Source organism: Nerophis ophidion, linkage group LG02, assembly GCF_033978795.1.
Source record: "Nerophis ophidion isolate RoL-2023_Sa linkage group LG02, RoL_Noph_v1.0, whole genome shotgun sequence".
NCBI classification, from domain to species: Eukaryota; Metazoa; Chordata; class Actinopteri; order Syngnathiformes; family Syngnathidae; genus Nerophis; species Nerophis ophidion.
Window position 1 is genome coordinate 18,128,827 of NC_084612.1, and position 17,582 is coordinate 18,146,408.

The 17,582-nt window shown below is 39.6% G+C and overlaps 1 protein-coding gene across 1 annotated transcript; it reads left to right on the top strand.

Moving 5' to 3' along the window:
* Window positions 1–1,542: 1,542 nt before the first annotated feature.
* sec11a (SEC11 homolog A, signal peptidase complex subunit) lies at window positions 1,543–17,305 on the top strand. The gene is made up of 6 exons (XM_061878504.1): window positions 1,543–1,719; window positions 3,070–3,179; window positions 11,860–12,009; window positions 12,093–12,212; window positions 16,864–16,921; window positions 16,994–17,305. The coding sequence occupies exons 1-6, from the start codon at window positions 1,669–1,671 to the stop codon at window positions 17,042–17,044; spliced, it is 540 nt and encodes a 179-aa protein (XP_061734488.1). The 5' UTR covers window positions 1,543–1,668; the 3' UTR covers window positions 17,045–17,305.
* The last annotated feature ends 277 nt before the right edge of the window (window positions 17,306–17,582 follow it).

A 17,582-nucleotide genomic window follows, 5' to 3' on the forward strand; every position in this document is an offset into this window, starting at 1 on the left:
AGACGGACAACATTCACACTCAAATTCACACACTAGGGCCAATTTAGTGTTGCCAATCAACCAGATGCATGTCTTTGGAATTGGGAGGAAGTCACGGGGAGAACATGCAAACTCCACACAGAAAGATCCCGAGCCTGGGATTGAACCCAGGACCTTCGTATTGTGAGGCACATGCACTAACCCCTGTACCACCGTGCTGCCCATATACATATAATAATAAATGATAAATGATAAATGGGTTGTACTTGTATAGCGCTTTTCTACCTTCAAGGTACTCAAAGCGCTTTGACACCACTTCCACATTTACCCATTCACACACATTCTCACACTGATGGAGGGAGCTGCCAAGCAAGGCGCTATCCAGCACCCATCAGGAGCAAGGGTGAAGAGTCTTGCTCAGGACACAGCGAACGTAACGAGGTTGGTACTAGGTGGGGATTGAACCAGGGACTTTCGGGTTGCGCATGGCCACTCTTCCACTGCGCCACGCAGTCCCTATAATATACATATAACATATAATATACCTTTGTGATATTAGAGCAGTGGTTCTTAATCTGGGTTCGATGGAACCCTAGGGGTTCGGTGAGTCGGCCTCAGGGGTTCGGCAGAGTCTCCGCCACAGAGGTAAAGACACATCTGACTTATCGCGTAAATAAAAACTTCTCCCTATCAGCGTATTATGGATACTCCCAAACAATGTTCCCTCTAATTTTCCATCTGATTTGCAGGTTTTGTGATTGATTGATTGAAACTTTTACTAGCAGATTGTAAAGGAAGAGAATACATTATATGAAACAGTACAGTTAACACACTACAGTACATTTTCCGTACAATTGACCACTAAATGGTAACACCCGAATAAGTTCTTCAACTTGTATAAGTCTGGCGCCAGCGCCCCCCATCCCCACCCCCGCCCGCGACCCCTAAAAGGAATAAGCTGTTGGAAATGGATGGATGGAAGTGTGTAAGGTGTGTAATATTGTTGTGTGTTCACGCACTGTGTTGGTTTTGTTCTTTGAACAAGGTGATGTTCATGAATGGTTCATTTTGTGCACCAGTAAAAAAAAATAGGACTTTTTTTTTTTAATTTGAAAAAAACCAAAAACTTTATTTTTCCCTAAAGAAGGGTTCGGGGAATGCGCATATGAAACTGGTGGGGTTCCGTACCTCCAACAAGGTTAAGAAACACTGTATTAGAGTCAACATTGCAACTATTACTTGTTACATTTGAGCTGTTTGCTATTTTATTCCCCTATTTGATTTGTTTTTTTTTATAATAGTACTTCAACAGGCCGTTAAAAAATCAGCTAGTTTATTGAAAGCAACCCATGCAAGTAGACTTTTATTTAAAAAGGCGTTAATTTGGAAGTGCTATAATCTATTTACTCGTAGAAGAATCCACCAATAAACAATTTATAAAAATAAATGTAGGATTTGTCGGACACAAAAAAAAAGCACCAAATCATTATTTTGGACGTATGGGACAAGTCCCTCGTATCCTAAAGTGACAACTCAACACAGTTGAGCAAAGAGGCGGAACTTCCGGTTGAGCAGACCCGGAAATCGAGAATGTGCGCGTCCCCTGCTTGACGTTGCCTCGCCGCGCAAACACGTTTTCATGTCAATTTGGTCCTTATTAGAAAAGATAACCCTTTATTATTTACCGCAATGTTATCGTTTGATTTTCTCGACGATGTCCGTCGCATGAACAAGCGGCAGGTTGGTACAAACTCCTCACCGCCATTATTGTGGTGACTATTGTATGGGAAGAGACCACCTTCTTAGCTAACGGTCACTAGCCTTCGAGCGCCTTTTTTATAAAACAAACTACATTCACGGCGCTCTTTTTGTCATTTGTTTGCCACATTTGAAGTTACATGTTTGCACCTTTTCAACATGCAACAGCTGCTTGGTCGTGCAAGCCAATTTAAGCTTGAATAACAGGTTTGAGCAACAGCTAGCTTGCTATTTCCCATGGCATTGTTAGCTGAAGTTCAGCCCACTTAAGATTGATTGATACTTTTATTAGTAGATTGCACAGTTCAGTACATATTCCGTACAATTGACCACTAAATGGTAACACCCGAATAAGTTTTTCAACTTGTTTAAGTCGGGGTCCACGGTAATCAACTCATGGTACAAATATATACTATCAGCCCCGAAAGGGAATAAGCGGTAGAAAATGGATGGATGGATGGATAATACAGTCATCCCACAGGTTAATCATCAGAGTACCGTATTTCCTTGAATTGCCGCCGGGGCGCTAATTAATTTAAAACCTCTTCCCACTCCTGCGCTTACCAAAGGCATGCGGTAAAAGTAAGCATGTGCTAATTATTTTAAAAATTCTTCTCACTCGGGCACTTAGCAAAGGTATGCAGTAAAAATTGGAATGTTTGCTATGCAGTAAAAATTGGAATGTGATGTAAGCTTGGACCTTAAATCCTACTGAATATCTCTTAATCTTCTTCCCTTTATGCGATTTCAAATTACCGGTATTGAAATCAGCCTCCTCCATTTTGAAAATGATGACAGGGGAAGTGTCACGAGTTAGACCAGGCGGTAATACTAAGCATGCGCTAATTATTTTGGGAAGCGAGTTTGACCCGGCAGTAATTCAAGGCAGGCGCATACTATATGCCCTGCGGCAAGTCAAGGAAATACGGTATATACATTGAATTATATACATTATTTATAATCCGGGGGGTGGGATGAGGAGCTTTGGTTGATATCAGTACTTCAGTCATCAACAATTGCATCAACAGAGAAATGGACATTGAAACAGTGTAGGTCTTACTTGGTAGGATATGTACAACGAGCAGAGAACATAGTGAGTTCAGATAGCATAAGAGCAAGTAAATACATTAAAAGTACATTTTATTATTTACATTAGGTTATGTACAATCCGGGGAGATTAGATGTGAATGGAGGAGGGTATTAGTAAAGGGTTGAAGTTGTCTGGAGGTGTTGTTTTACAGTGGTTTTGAAGCGGTTATATAACTTAAACCATGCTCTGCTGCACTAACCAGTTTAATACTAACATATATGTTGTTTCTATCTTTATTGCAGCTCTATTACCAAGTGCTCAACTTTGGTATGATTGTTTCCTCTGCCTTGATGATATGGAAAGGACTCATGGTTGTCACCGGCAGTGAGAGTCCTATTGTTGTCGTACTCAGGTGAGTTCCACAATCTTGACAGAATGTACACTACTTTCCCGTGATGTACAGTCTAATGTGCCTTGGGAGATTATTTAAAGCCTAAAATTTTTGGTTGTATTTTCCGCTCCATTTGCTAAATGGTGATATAGAAGTGAACAAAAGTTTTAGCAACTGGTATGTAAAATAAAAGGGGTAGGATTAAATAAGCTTTGCTTCTTCCTACTCCTTTTCGAACATGTTGAAAAGAGAAACTTGAAATTGTGATGTATCATGTTGTATGCTTGCATGTTCGAAATAAACATAAACTCAAACAATATATATCTCGATATTTTTTCCATAATGTAAAAACAAAACAGTCCTAGTTACCTGAGATACTAAGTATGTCATTATTATGCCACATGCTGACATATGTTCAACTCGTCATGCTTAATTTATTACAGCATTTGGTAAGCCTGTAGTTAATTTTTCTCATGTAAATGTTATATTTTTATCAACATGTGATAGCAGGGACCCTGACATTCAAAACTAGGTAGCTACATTACTAATGATTAATGTAACTATAGCTGAAAAAATAGTACAATAGCAATGGGAGAGACCATTCATCCCTGAACACTGTGTAGTTCATGTAGGCTTAATGATGCACTTACATTACTATATCCACTATCAGAGACAGAAACTCTTCATTTAACATAATGTCTTTTTTTGCTGCTTCAAGACAGAAAAAGTTAAAGTGAAATAACAGACAGACAGAGCTTTGCTGTTCATAACACACACACACCGCAAAATGAGCTAACGTCATGCTAAAAGCTAATTATCCTCGACCTCAAGGACTGCAAGCGAGCTGAGCTGCCGTTTGTTTCTAGAACGTCAACGGGCTCATAGTAGTTACTAGAATTTGACTGGGAGCTGTTTATTATAATTTGGGGAGAGTCCGCTGCCTGATGCTTACCTGCTGAACACCTATCTGCTCCCCACGACGCTGGAGCAAAGACTCCATGCGCTCTGAATACGCACTGCTGATTGGCTGTTACCGCTCTGAGTACACACTGCTGATTGGCTGTTAGTGCTCTGCGTGTAACCAATCACATGGTTCTGTGGGTGGGACAATGCTGGTTGCTGCAGAGAGTACTGACAGAGATGGAACGAAGCGGAGCAGCTTGTTTAGACTTTAGCTTAGGCGGTGGCTCTTTGTTGTTAAGGCCTTAGCAACAAAGCGCTGCGGGAAACCCCTGAGTGTTTCGTTAAGCACCAAATAAGCAAGTCTAAATAAAAGAAAGTGAAAGTGAGCAAAATCTAAGAGTTAAGCTTTTACCAAAGGAAGTGATCATAGATTAAACTGTCAGCACATATATATACACTGTTTGGAGCTGTAGTTGTATTTTGATAAAGACGGTGAAAAACACATGTACAGCGCTTTCAACAACAATGAGGCAACAAACCTGGCTCTACACGTGAAGTTAAATCATGAAATGCAACCTTACTCAAGCATCAATGTTGCATGATTTATCGGTCAGTCTTGATACCAATTTCGTTGACCCAGCCACACAGAAAGAAGTTGTAGACTTCCATGATATTACAAGTTTTCATCTGTTTTGTTGTGTAGAAAGAAGTCTGGAGCACCAGATAGTTTGCCATGTTTGGGAACACGACCGACGGATAATCCTTGGGATCACTTGAAAAATATATTTTTTGATAACGTATAGAAAATGAACAGATATTGCATAGTTAGATTTTTTGCTTGTATTTGCTTTTATTGGTAAGATATATGCCGCTTGCGTACTCCGATAGATTGCTCTCTGTTTGCTGCACAGTAGCTATACTCTCCTGAAGGAATCAATAGAGTACTATCCATCTATTGGTTTGGTGACCCACCACTTTGTCTACTCCTGTTCAAATATGATACCATTGCTAAGACCTCGGAGAAAGCTTTTTAAGGCATCAAGGGAGCTACAATTTTTTTAAAGGGGAACATTATCACCAGACCTATGTAAACGTCAATATATACCTTGATGGTGCAGAAAAAAGACCATATATTTTTTTAACCGATTTCCAAACTCTAAATGGGTGAATTTTGGCGAATTAAACGCTTTTCTGTTTACCGCTCTGGAGGCGATGACGTTAGAATGTGACGTTGCCGAGGTAACACAGCCGCCATTTTCATTTTCAACACATTGTAAACATTGGGTCTCAGCTCAGTTATTTTCCGTTTTTTCGACTATTTTTTGGAACCTTGGAGACATCATGCCTCGTCGGTGTGTTGTCGGAAGGTGCAACAACACTAACAGGGAGGGATTCAAGTTGCACCACTGGCCCGAAGATGCGAAAGTGTCTGCCGCCAGACCCCCATTGAATGTACCAAAGTGTCTCCACATTTTACCGGCGATGACAGACATGGCACAGAGATGTATGGATAACCTGCAGATGCATTTGCAACGATAAAGTCAACTAAATCACAAAGGTGAGTTTGTTGATGTTGACTTATGTGCTAATCAGATATATTTGGTCACGGCGTGACTGCTAGCTAATCGATGCTAACATGCTATTTACCGGCGGTGCTAAAGCAGACATGGCACAGTTAGTATGGATAACCTGCAGATGCATTTGCAACGACAGTCAACGAAATCACAAAGGTGAGTTTTGTTGATGTTGACTGCCAGCTAATCGATACTAACATGCTACGCTAATCGATGCTAACATGCTAATTAGCAGACATGGCACAGATAGATGCATGGATAACCTGCAGATGCATTTGCAACTATATTACATTTTCTTCCACCCACATTTAATGCGAAAAAAACACTTACCAATCGACGGATTTAAGTTGCTCCAGTGTCACAAGATCCGAAAGTCCTGATCGTTTGGTCCGCACATTTTACCGGCGATGCTAACGCAGCTATTCGGCCATGTTATGGGTATGAATAGCGTCAATAGCTATTCGCTCAATAGCTTCAGTTTCTTCTTCAATACTTTCATACTCCAACCATCTGTTTCAATACATGCGTAATCTGTTGAATCGCTTAAGCTGCTGAAATCCGAGTCTGAATCCGAGCTAATGTCGCTATATCTTGCTGTGGTATTCCCATTGTTTGTTTACATTGGCAGCACTGTATGACGTCACTGGAAAATGGATAGTGATTTCGAAGATTGCGAAAATAAGGCACTTTAAAGCTTTATTTAGGGATATTCCGAGACTGCTAAAATTTTGAAAAAAACATCAAAAAATACAACAAGCCACTGGGAACTAATTTTTATTGTTTTTAACCCTTTTGAAATTGTGATAATGTTCCCCTTTAAGTTTAAAATAAAACTGTTTTTTTTTTATGCAAAACCAACTTTTCTTACATATTGGTACCCGCTGTTGTGTATTTGGGATCTGCAAAAGTCCTGAAAATTTTAAATCAAACCATGGAGGCACTGCAAAGATATTTATAAAATAATCTTGCCTTCCTTTCTACTTACGCCATACGAGCTGGTTTGGATGGATTGTGCACAATTGGCGTATAGTTCGAACTTATATCTGTTGGGAGACTCGCTATAGAAGTGCTAAAAAATACAACAAAGATGGTGTGGGAAAAAAAGCTGTTGAAGTGGAGGAATGTATATATGACTGGCCCACAAAACGGCGCAGTCTAAAGAGATGTAAGCATGTGATTTTTCCGTCTATAGTCGGAAATCCGTTTAGTTCGAACTTTAAAAATATAAAAAAATATTTTCCATTTTATTTCATTTTTTCCGACCTACAATGTGTGTTCAAATATTGATCCGTCTCTTTGCCATGCCTGCCAAAAACTTTGGTTTTTGAAAATCCAGTGATGAAAAATACGGTTTTCCATTAAAAATGATTACCGTATATCCTTGAATAACCGCCCGGGGTGCTAATTAATTTAAAACTTCTTCTCACTCCTGCGCTTATTCAAGGCATGCGGTAAAAGTACAGGCGCTAAATATTTTAAAACCTCTTCTCACCCCTGCGCTTACCAAAGGCATGCGGTAAATTTAGGCTTGCACTTATAAATTTGAGTGTGATGTAAGGATACCATCATGAAAAGCACATTTACATCTCCAACACTACAAGCTAACACAATATTAATATTAAGAATTGCAATTATATAATAACAAAATATTGATATTGTTTATTTAAAGCGTTTTTTACAAAAAAAATTTCATAAATTAAGCATTTCAAGTATGTAAATAAAAGATGAGACTGACAAATGTGTTTAGAAGGTAATAAACAGTTTTTTTATTTTCAATTCATGAAAATATTCGATTTATGATTAATGATTCAAACGTTTATCACTGTCTGAAAGAAGTTAACAGAGATTACTGTCGTAGTGAGCGTGTGGCACACTCACTAAAGGCAATTATAACTATTTATAAATGGTTGATTTATATTGGCTAGTAAGGTAAAGTGTTGTACCTGACAAGTTTCGACTACCTTGCTTCTGCAGCCTTCATCAGAGGTGTCAAGTGATGTTAGCGTGGCGTTGTCTGTGACGTGTTATATGGATTGTACCATCCCACCTGAAGTGGTGGGATGGCGGGGTCCCCTGGTGTGCGTTGGGGGTGGGGCGAGCGCCCCCTGTCGTCTGGATGTCTACCAAATGGCCGGGGGCGGCCCTGCAGGACTGTGTCCCAGGTGTGGGATAGTTGGTATGCTCCTTCATCCCTGTTGATAGTGCCTGTCGTACCAACTATCCCACACCTGGGACACAGTCCTACAGGGCCGCCTCCGGCCGTTTGGTAGACATCCAGACGACATATTTTCTTAAAGTATTATTCAATAAATATATTTATAAATGATTTTTGAATTGTTGCTGTTTTTAGAATATTAAAAAAAAATCTCACGTACCCCTTGGCATACCTTCAAGTACCCCCAGGGGTACACGTACCACCATTTGAGAACCACTGCATTAAATTGTATACGGTATATCATACAGTGAAATGTGATTGTTTGAATTAAATCATATTACCTGTGCAACCACCAGGAATGACAGCCATTTTTGTGCTCATGGTCCTGAGCACAGCCTTTGTGGAGTCCTGGATGTGGCATCTGAACGCATCCCACACCAATAGACGTGGGCGGAACGCAATCCGTCCCCATACATCACGAAGCCATTGGAGCGTCAGGTCTTCATTCATCCACCCATTTTTAGACATTGCCACTACAACACCGCTTATTTCGTCCGCTTCTCTATCCCTTCGCACTCCCTTGAAGACAATGAACGACTTCAGCCTTTGTCCATTGGCCTTTGCCGATAAACATACGGTCACCCGTGATTTCTCACGGCCTGTGGATTTGATTGGGATGCTTTTGGAACCAGTCAGATCCACCGTCATATCTCCCGGGATATCCAACCAAATTGGAGTCTCGTCCATTGCGCCAATCGTGTGGAGTGTGAAGCTGTTCTTGATAAGCAGGGATCCCTCCTTACTGTTCTTTTTGGCATATTAAATCGCTTGGACCTTAAATCCTACTGAATAGCTCTTTATTTTCTTCCCTTTATGCGATTTTAAATTCTAGAATTCAGCCTCCTCCATTTTGGAAAACTATGCCTTGTACTACATCCGGGTCAAACTCGTCACGTGACGAGTTTGACCCGGAAGTATGCTAATTATTCTACGAAACGTGTTTGATCCCGGCAGTAAAACGAGGCATATGCTAATTATTCTGCGAAACGAGTTTTAACCGGCAGTAAACCGAGACATGCGCTAATTATTTTGCTAAACAAATTTGACCCGGCAGTAATTCTAAGCATTCGCAAATTCTAAGCATGCGCTAAGTATTTTGAGGAACGAGTTTGACCCGGCAGTAAAACAAGGCATGCGGATAATACATACCCGGCGGCAATTCAAGGAAATACGGTAACTTAAAAATCAAAGCTATGTAGCTAAGCAGCTCCACAGGCAGGGGAGAAAATATATACGGGAAACATAAATGATGATTGGTTAGTTTACGTATAAGAAAATCCATGGTTGGTTGATTGGTTGGTTTACTATGATGAGTCATGATTGGTTAAGAGGCCAATCAGAGGCAAAGTAGGGTGGGTCATTGAACCAGAAAGGGAAATCACAACAGACGCGCACATCCCAAATGACGACGAGAGAGTGGGAGAAGAGAAGAGGGAATATTCAAGCGGGCAATTTATATTTTTAAAAACTGGTGGAAGCTGGCAGAGGGATTCTCCTCCTTAGATTTTTCTTTTAGCGATGTAGATGTCCAGGAAACCCACAGTGCGTCTACTTGGCCACATTTGGACAAATATATGCGTCTGGATAAAACAGTGTCCAACACATTGATTTTTAGTTGTTTTCCATGTAAGCCCAAATCAAAACTTTCGACATGGAAGACGTGGAATACACATTTAAAAACACACATGATTGTGTCAGACATGTGATGACTTTTGCTACAGTATTGCCTGTCTAAATTAGAAATGTCATTTTCCTTGGCGTTTTAGAAAAAGACAGTAGCTGACATTTTGTTCATCATTTCTACTGTACAGGTACTGTTCATATTATTAGAATATCATGAAAAAGTTGATTTATTTCAGTAATTATATTCAGAACATGAAACTTACATATTATATCAATTCATTACACACATAGTGATATATTTGAAATGTTTATTTCTTTAAATTTTGATGATTAGTACTGACAATTACTGAAAATCCCAAATTCAGTATCTCAGAAAACTAAAATATTAGTTACGACTAGTACCAAAAAATATTTTTTAGAAATGCGGGCCAACTGAAAAGTATGAACATGGAAAGTTTCAGCATGTACGGCAATCAATACTTAGTTGCAGCTCCTTTTGCCTGAATTGCTGCAGCAATACGGCGTGGCATGGAGTCGACCAGTCTGTTGCACTCCTCAGGTGTTATGAGAGCCCAGGTTGCTTTAATAGTGGCCTTCAGCTCTTCAGCATTGTTGGGTCTGGCATCTCGCATCTTCCGCTTCACAATACCCCATAGGTTTTCTATGGGGTTAAGGTCAGGTGAGTTTGCAGGCCAATCAAGAACAGGGATACCATAGTCCTTAAACCAGGTGCTGGTATATTTGGCACTGTGTGCAGGTGCCAAGTCATGTTGGAAAATGAAATCTTTACCTCCATAAAATTGGTCCGCGGCAGGCAGCATAAAGTGTTCTAAAACTTCCTGGTAGACCGCTGCATTGACCCTAGACCTCAGGAAACACAGTGGACCAACAAGAGCAGATGACATGGCACCCCAGACCATTACCGATTGTGGAAATTTGACACTGGACTTCAGGCAACGTGGATTCTGTGCCTCTTCTGTCTTCCTCCAGACTCTGGGACCTTGATTTCCAAAGGAGATCCAAAATTGACTTTCATCTGAAAACATAACTTTGGACCACTCAGCAGCAGTCCAGTCCTTTTTGTCTTGAGCCCAGGCGAGACGCTTTTGACGTTGTCTCTTATTCAAGAGCGGCTTTACACAAGGAATGCGACAGCTGAAGCCCATATCTTACATACGTCAGTGCGTGGTGGTTCTTGAAGCACTGACTCCAGCTGCAATACACTTTTTTCTACCACATCTTTGTCTTCCCTTCGCCTCTCTATTAATGTGCTTGGACACAGAGCTCTGGGAACATCCAACCTCTTTGGCAATGACCTTTTGTGTCTTGCCCTCCTTCTTTAAAGTATCAATGGTCATCTTTTGGACAGTTGTCAAGTCAGCAATCTTCCCCATGATTATGTGTCATACAGAATCAATACGAGAGACCATTTAAAGGCTTTTCCAGGTGTTTTGAGTTAGTTAGCTAATTAGAGTGTGGCACAGGTGTCTTCAATAACTGACCTTTTCACCATATTCTAAGTTTCTGAGATGTTGAATTTAGGGTTTTCATTGGTTGTCAGCTATAATCATACTCCTTTTTGGCAAAAAACACTTGAAATGTATCAGTCTGTTTGGAATGAATGTATACATTCTACAAGTTTGACTTTCTAAATGGAATTAATGAAATAAATCAACTTTTTCATGATATTCTAATAATATATGACCAGCACCTGTATATATAAGAAGGAGTGAGAAGAGCCTGTAGTGTAATGCCCGCAGCTAAAAAACTGCATGAGAACGTATACTCGAATATTACGATATCGTCATTTTCTATATCGCACAGAGACAAACCCGCGACTTATATCGTATATCGATATATCGCCCAGCCCTAATTGACATTTTAACCCTGCTAGCAAATATAAACTGGGGTCCAAACTTGTGATTACTAAACTGAGGCATTTTTCAAGGCACACATGTGTTGCTGTACATCAATTACTTTTGATGCAGTCAGTAATCATTTATTCAACTGCTTTAGTTATACGACCGGTGTTTGTGAAGGTTTTATTTCAGGTCCTCTCTTTTTCATCATTTTGGCTGTTCAAATGGTGTTCAGGGAGTTCAGTACAAAATACGTGTGAGAGACGCACATTTGCAGAAGGTCCTTGGAAATATCACAACGGTCCTGTAATTCTAACACCATAAATAGTCCAAAATTAAATGTTTACTGTAGAGGACACTGGTTCTCAGACTAACAGTGAAGGGAGATGTCAGGCCCCAGAGTCCTAAGCTTTCTGGAAATGTGGCCCCCAAAACAATGTAGTCGAATACCCCGGAATTTACAGTATTAACTCTTACCTGCAAACAATGATTTAAAACTAACACTTAGCTTCCCCTGTCGATTCCAGTGGCAGTATGGAACCAGCTTTCCACAGAGGAGACCTCCTCTTCCTGACCAACCGGGTTGAGGACCCAATCAGAGTTGGAGAGATCGTCGTCTTCAGGATAGAAGGCAGAGAGATTCCCATAGTGCATAGAGTACTTAAAATTCACGAAAAGTCAGTACTGCATTACATTTAAGGATGTCTCTCATGTAATGAAATGCTGTGTCCCCAAAATCATGCATTTGCTTTTTTTCCAGGGAAAATGGCGACATTAAGTTTTTGACCAAGGGGGACAATAATGCTGTGGACGACAGAGGTCTATATAATCCAGGACAACACTGGCTGGAGAAAAAGGACGTGGTGGGACGAGCTAGGGGGTATGTGAACAATAATTATTGACACTATTTAAGGGTGTTTTGTACTCGTAGTTTTTAGTTTTATACAGAAGTATATTTCAGCGTATTTTGTGCAAGCAAATAAATGGGAGTGTTTGTTTTATCGTAAGAAATACGCAACATTGTCATTGTGTTTATCAACAGAACATTAAGTGTGTGAATGTGAGTCTATCTGTGTAGGCGCCAGTCTTGTCCAGGGTGTACCCTGCCTTTTGCTCAAGTGCAGCTGGGATAGGCCCCAGCCTCCCCTTCACCCCAAGAGGGACAAGCGTTGGAAAATGGATGGTTATTTACCAAAGTATGTGGTTAATTTTGTTAAGCAACTGATGTGTGCATTAGCCTATACACTTTTGTGTGTGTGCAAAAGAGTGAATGACCTGAGGTCATGTAATTATAGTTTCATACTTATTACTCATATGAAAAGAAGGTGTCTGTTTGAGGGAGGTTCTTATTTGTCTTAAGTGGATGACGCATCAGGGACACGGCGTCTATTAGAAGAATGACCGCTTTTTGAGGAAATACGGCAGTTCTTATTCATGTCAAGTAGTCTTAACGGTGACAGTGTGTCCCAGATTTTGTCGTGAAAAGGGATGAACTCTGATGATTAAAAAAAGTGTTAAAGTGGAAGGGTGTCCGTCATTTCAGTGCAGGCACTACATGCAGATAAATTACATGTCAAGTGGGCCAAACTAACACATGTGCATTAAATGTCTTTAGTTGTGTTCATCATAGGCACCAACTTAGGGAACTCCTCATTAACTCTACTAATGAATATGGCCAGTTGAGCAACATCTAAAATGTCCAATAATAACAATATTTTGGATTCCCCCTACCCCACCCCGAAAAAATGTTTGCAAAAATCGGGCCATCTTACACTGCAATTTACGAGCACAATTTGTTCCACTACTGAGTTTCTAACGCCAAACACTCATATCTCAAAGCAGCCCCATGAAAAAGGGAGGTTTTTTGGGTTGGTGCACTAATTGTAAGTGTATCTTGTGTTTTTTTATGTTGATTTAATAATTAAAAAAAAAGAATAATAAAAAATTATTCTGCGGCCCGGTACCAATCGAGCCGGGCAACGCGGCCCGTTGGCTGGGGACCACTGCGTTACATGACGCATAAATAACCAACTGAGAACGTGCCTGGTTTGTTGACGTAACATATTATGGTAAGAGTCATTCAAATAACTATAACATATAGAAAATGCTATAAGTTTACCAAACAATCCGTCACTCCTAATCGCTAAATCCGATGAAATCTTATACATCTAGTCTCTTACGTGAATGAGCTAAATAATATTATTTGATATTTTAGGGTAGTGTGTTAATAATTTCACACAAACTATGAAAAAAAAATGAAACTTATAGTCCAAAAAATATGGTATGTCTGCTTATTAAAGGTTATGTTTGACCATCCGGTTTGTTAGGATTGGATAGACTTTATTTATCCCCAACGTGGAAATGATGTGGTTGCAGTGCAAATACAAAATTTCCACAAAAATAAGGTAAACAACTAATGGAAACACTAAAGAACACAAAGGACATACAAGATAAAGAGCCGATGTAACCTAACCAGCTGCCACTTCAGGCGTGCCATTTCTACATACAGCTATGAAAGTAAAATGCCTCAAAAAAATTAAAATGAGCAGCCAGTATTGCGCACATATGATTGCACCGTAAATAGACAAACAAAACCCAAAAGTCAGGACTACACAGAACAAATTGAGACACAAGAAAAACAGACAGCATTTGCAGCTTGTCAATATTTTTATGTAATCAAGTTTGTACGTTTGCAGCTGCATGCCATGAATGCTGGCTTCAGCTTATGTGATGTAAACTGAAGCTATGGTGAAAATGTAAATGGTTTGTTTGCCTGATTTGGTCTCCCACTTCTTCTTCACACTAACTTTCCTAGTTCCAATGGTAGGAGTGCAGGATTATGTCGGTCTCTGAACTTTTGAATCAAAACTTATGTCTGCTTCTTTTATAAATCAAACAGAAAGATGTAGCAGTATATTAACTCTTTATTGCACAAACTGCACAACATTGTTACTCATGTTGTCCCTGATATGGTACCAAAATGCAATTTGAAACTTTTCAAGAAACAAGGCCCCACTAAAAATGTCATTATTTGCTTTATTTAAACAGAATATCTTACGATACATTAAACATTGTTTTTTATTGCAATCAGAGAACAATTCTGGCATTGAATTACATAGTAAACATACAAGACATATCTTTTTGTAGTAAGTACGCAAACTGGTTACGAAGGACGGTAACTCGGTTGCCGATGTACGCATTAGCACATTGAGTCATTTCCAATTGTATCATTTTGTCAAAATTATGAGGGACAAGCGGTAGAAAATGGATGGTTGGAATATTATTCTTTACTTTTAATATCTGGTTACTTTGTTTTAACAGGTTCTGGCTGCACTTCTGCTGAAATGTATTAATAACTTATTAATCTGTTGTTTGGATATATCCAATTCTAAGTAGTTAGAGGATCATACATTGGTCATACTTAAAATTTTCCTGTGTCCAGTGATGTATTTCCTGAGTTTATAAACAAAAGCGACCAAAGATTTTGTGATAAAATATATCCATGTAGTCATAGTATTATCTTCTATATACAGCTGTTGTACTTTGTATCGTGACAGTCAATACTTTTCTTTGTTTGTTTACATTCAGGAGCGCTATCTTGCTGTTAGCGGTTAGCTACTATATCCTCCTACAGTGTCTAGTGAAGCATGTTTAGCTATTCCTTGTCTTGCAGGGATGATACTTGTAAGAAACCGTTTATTTTTCGCCATGGAAGCGGTGATTAGTGATTTGGAAGTAGCTAAACACTGTGGAGGGACACTAGCCGCTAGCTAGTTGTGTTTAAAGCACCGCATGCAGATTGGCACTCCAGTGGTAATGGCTTTAACTTTACAGTTATTTTTTTCAACAAAAACATGTCCACTCTACCTCTATTGTCTCTATGCAAGGGGTGTCAAACGTATGGGATCTGGCCCACGAACAGGTTTTGTCGCAACCGCGACATGTGTTTGCTAAGTATCAAACTGAACTGAAATATTTTTGTGAAAGGAAAAGCTTTTCTAAATGTGTCCACTAGATGTTGCAATAGCAATTCGGTTAGGCAAGCAAACAGTTTATACCGGGGCCAAGCTAGAGAAGAGGTACACGGTAAAGTGTGGCTGCGGCTCCTCCCCCTCGACCCAAATGAAACGCAAAACGTGCCTTATTTTACGTCTTCTGCTTCACACATTATTTGACACCCTTATTGCCCCAAAATATCTTAGTCAAAAATGAGAAAAGTAAGTACTAAGTGTAACTCATACCTCTTGAATCTTTTCTACCTCCGTTTCTTATGGGTTGTTGAGCTAGCACAGGATTAAATGAGTTATTTGATACCTGGAATAGTTTTAATTTATTTATTTTTTGTTCAATCCTAGATCAGCTGTGACTTTATCTATTATGCTAGACCCACTCGACGCCCATTGTATCCGGTCTCCCCTAGGGGGGGGGTCACCCACATCTGCGATCTTCTCCAAGGTTTCTCATAGTCGTTCACATTGACATCCCACTGGGTTGTGAGTTTTTCCTTGCCCTTAATGTGGGATCTGAACCGAGGATGTCATTGTGGCTTGTGCAGCCCTTAGAGACACTTGTGATTTAGGGCTATATAAATAAACATTGATTGATTGATTAACTTAAAGTTTGATGGCTTTGTAGATAAACTGCACCATTTTTTTCCAGATAATTTTCTACTAACGTGCAGTATTTTGTCAAAAAGATTATTTGTGATAAGTACATTTTCACAATGCTTGTTCCATTTTTGGCCCCAAAAAAAAAGCACTCTGAAGTTATTTTTATTTTTAAGTTATCGTGCCATCATTTTACCAGTCCATCATTTTACCAGTCCGGCCCACTTGGCAATAGATTTTCCACCATGTGGCCCTCGAGCTAAAATGTGTTCGACACCCTTGCTCTACAGTGTTTCCCCTTTTAATTGCTCTGTGTGTGTGTTGACTCACATGCGCTCCGGCTCATATTACAATGTCACCACAGCATGCCATCTTGTTCATGAAAAAAAAAATACCAGTATTTTTCAAAGACAGAATTGTACTTGTTTTTAGTTTCACGAGTACCACAGTACTTTATTAGTACCGGTATGCCGTATAACCATAGCTGTTACAAATGTTACTTCCACCTACCGTGAAAATGCTGGTAATTCAAGGTATGCTTGCAACTTAAAGCATAGACAATAGCTGAGAGACAGTCCGTATCTGAAGTTGCTCGTAAGTTGAGGTACCAGTCTACATGTTCTATAGAGGCAAGCACTTCACTTCAAGGTCATCAATGTGGGTACTTGACTAGATTTGGGGTTGATGTTTTTATTATTCTTCTGCTCATTGAATTATATTGAACAATGTGGGATTTTGGTGGAACGCCCACATGAAGAGGCAAATCAAGGGAAGCCAACACTTGACATTTCCTTGACATCACATATTCAAGATGTGGTGTTCTCCCTTTGTTCTTTGACTGTAAACTGTACAAGTAACGGGTCCATTTTTGGAATAGTGTCCTAAATTATCCTGTTGTCTTTTTTTTTTGTTTTTTCCCTCTAGTTTTGTGCCGTACATCGGAATTGTCACCATCCTCATGAACGATTACCCCAAATTCAAAGTAGGTTTGCCGAGGCGTATTCTATGTGTGCAACGTCTTCTAATCGTTGTGTTCACTGTCATCCCTCTGCAGTACGCCGTTCTCTTCATGCTGGGTCTCTTTGTGTTGGTCCACCGGGAGTGACCGAGAAAACCTGTCCAACTCATCCAGCGTTTTCTTTTTCTACCATTTTTTGTTAGACTGGCGGGGGGTCGGGGATAAAGCCGAGCTTTACAAATATTTTTGTAAGGGAACAAGGCTAGAATTTGGGAAATGTGTTCATAAACGGCATTTTTTAAAGTGGATGTAAACCATGTTTTTTTCTTGTCCAGTCGTTGTCTTTAAAAAGAAGTATTTTATGAAATATGAACATTATTAAATATGGACTCTGGTTACCCTCCTTTATGGATTTTTTCACGTCTATTTCTTTTTAGCATAAAATTAACTCAAAAGACTATTACTGTAAAATACTGTACGTCACATTGTTTTAGAATTTGATTTAAGATTTCATGGGAAAAAAGCACTTTCATTGATATCAGTTTGTTTTGTTTGCTTCAGTTAAAATGCTCAAATCATGTCAAAATTATTTGCCAAGTAGATTTTTTATATTTTCCGGTTTTTGTGTCGACCAGGTTTGTGTTTTTTTTTTGTTTTTTGCAGCGGCAGCAGGAGATACATTTTC

What these genes read in the sequence shown, in the direction of transcription:
- sec11a (XM_061878504.1), top strand. Translation starts at nt 1,669, where the DNA reads ATGTTATCGTTTGATTTTCTCGACGATGTCCGTCGCATGAACAAGCGG. An exon ending in GTCGCATGAACAAGCGGCAG is followed by an intron (nt 1,720 to 3,069) that starts GTTGGTACAAAC and finishes TCTTTATTGCAG; the next exon opens with CTCTATTACCAAGTGCTCAA. An exon ending in CCTATTGTTGTCGTACTCAG is followed by an intron (nt 3,180 to 11,859) that starts GTGAGTTCCACA and finishes TGTCGATTCCAG; the next exon opens with TGGCAGTATGGAACCAGCTT.